Here is a 2,500-nt window from a genome sequence, read left to right on the forward strand (position 1 = left end):
TGATCCAACCACTACAATCTGAGGGAGCTGTATGGCATCGGCACCAACCGTATTAAACACATCTTGGAGCTTATTTATAATTGGAATGAGGGCTTCCATTGTTCCCGGTTGAATAAATCGAGTTAATAAGTTAAATGTTGAGCCGTGAATGTTGTTCCTGCGCGGAGGATCAGCTGTTAGCGGCGCGACCCGAGGGAATTCGCTGTGGGAAGAAGTTTCCTCTTTTGAAATTATTATACTTTAACTTACGTATCTGAAAGCCTTATATATCATATTTATTCTAATTTTTGCGTGTTTTTGTGTTTTTTGGCATAAATCGGGGAAAGATTGGCAAAGAGGTGTGGTGTATCTCAAAAGAGGGTTTGCGAATGCAACATTCATGATGAAATCCTGTAGCTATCACTTTTGCGTCAGATTTCCAATAATTGCATGTCTTATCAGCTTATCAAATGCAGGAAACGTTTGTTACAGTTTAACAATGTGTCTTCTGTTTGTGACCTGTTACATCATTTGAAAGTAATTTAAAATAAACGGGAATATATCTATATAGAATGCACCTACCATTTGGTGTAACTTAACCACGAATAGTATGAATCTAGTGTTCAAATATTTATTTCTCTTCATTATTAATCCTTTACGAAATGTAGGGAAAAAATGTATTTATTTTTCTCATCTATGTTCATATACCCATGATGTTCTAGCGACTAAAAGCGAAACTAGTCTGAAACAATTTCACATTAAAAATTATAACTCCTAATAATGTCTTACGTTGTTCTCATTGTCACAAACAATAATTATAGTATAAAAGAACTGGCAGGTGTTCGGCCCATCTCTAGCTTCTCATGGCAGATTTGATCAATCTGACCAAGGCCTCCACCTAGGGTTGTCTCAGGAGGACCCAATTAGAGGTTTCGGAGTAACAGGTCTCACGGCGTTACAGCTGGTTAGGCATATGGGCCTGCCATCAAGTACAGGTCACCTGTTACAAAAGGCATCAAGACGAGACTGAGGCACTGATTGTGTCCAGATTTCACTCCCACAGAATACAACTGGTACTATTAGGGTCTTTAAGATGTAGCTTAGATGCCGGCACCTTCTGCAAAAGTACCGGCCTTTCCAACACTTGTCGAGAGTTCATGACACCTGCTGCCAGGCCAATGCGTCTACTGACTTCCTGGTCTAATAGCTCGGCAATACCAGGGCATGTAAAACTCTGTGTAACTTCAGTATCCTCGAAGCAAGTAAGTACCGACTGAATATGTTCTAGCAGGCGCCAAATATTTTGAATCTTGGTACAGGAGATCTCTAAACCCAAGGGCTTCACTTCAATTCAAACTGCATCTAAAACCTACAGAATGGTTTTATTAGTGATACTCCTTTTTTTAATCGATAACTAATCGATTACTTTCACCAGGAAATAGATTATGCAGTGGTATATTAGGAAAGTTTAAGGTGTGCATTTATGGTTTTAGTGTACTCTCACTCACTCACACTCTCTCTCTCTCTCTCTCTCTCTCTCTCTCTCTCTCTCTCTCTCTCTCTCTCTCTCTCTCTCTCTCTCTCTCTCTCTCTCTCTCCCCGTATATATATATATATATATATATATATATATATATATATATATATGTGTGTGTGTGTGTGTGTGTGTGTGTGTGTGTGTGTGTGTGTGTGTGTTTGTTTGTTTGTGTTTTGAAACGGTTGTCATCGCCCTTTCCCTCCTCCCTCCTGGCGATAACGGGCGTGCAGGAGCCAGGCGAGTAAATATGCACCTGCATTTTTTGAGCTGTGTTAGATTGAGATATATATGAGACGGCCCTCCGTTCAATCCTGACTCTTTGAGTAATCGTTTTGTAAAAGGATAGCTACATCGCCAGCAAACTCAAGATCGGTGAACGATATTGGCCACAGTGACATAGTAACTCTTTCCAGTCTCAAGTCCACGCATGTGTTTAAAAGTGTCGGTGCAAGAACACCGTCCTGCCTCACTCCTGAACTCACAGGGCAAAAGCTAGACTGGCGCCCACCACACTTTATAGCCCCTCCAGCAGCAGCATGGAAGGTGACAAGTAGCCCTACATCTAACTTAACGACGACGCTCTACAGTGCCTCGAAGCGCTAGGTTGCATACATACTGTACATATATATGTAATGAATAAATAGGTGAATATATATATATATATATATATATATATATATATATATGTATGTATGTATATGTATATATATGCATACAAACGGACACATATATGATATATATTAAAAATATATATAATATTTATGTTAGTAATAGATAATATATATACGTATATATATACATACATACAAACGGACACATATATATGATTTATATGAATGATGTATATGATATTTATGTTAGTAATAGATATATAGATGAATATATATAAATATATATACATATATATATACATATAAACACACACACACACAAATATAGATACTTATATATATGTTTTTTTAATGATTTACTTATTTATTTTTT

At 37.4% G+C, this 2,500-nt stretch overlaps 1 protein-coding gene across 9 annotated transcripts in view; it reads right to left on the bottom strand.

Annotated features, from left to right (window-relative positions):
- Positions 1-2,500, bottom strand: part of LOC125045140 (dynamin-1-like protein) — a 44,370-nt gene that overhangs the window by 33,629 nt on the left and 8,241 nt on the right. For 2 of the 9 annotated variants that reach the window (XM_047642264.1, XM_047642266.1), the window contains exon 2: positions 1-202. This exon is cut by the window's left edge and continues 3 nt beyond it. The exons of the other annotated variants lie outside the window; for them this stretch is intronic. In XM_047642264.1, the coding sequence (XP_047498220.1) occupies positions 1-99 (99 nt within the window). In that variant the 5' untranslated portion in view covers positions 100-202. The remainder of the gene's footprint in view (positions 203-2,500) is intronic. 9 annotated transcript variants of the gene reach the window in all.

This window comes from Penaeus chinensis, chromosome 36 (assembly GCF_019202785.1).
Source record: "Penaeus chinensis breed Huanghai No. 1 chromosome 36, ASM1920278v2, whole genome shotgun sequence".
NCBI classification, from domain to species: Eukaryota; Metazoa; Arthropoda; class Malacostraca; order Decapoda; family Penaeidae; genus Penaeus; species Penaeus chinensis.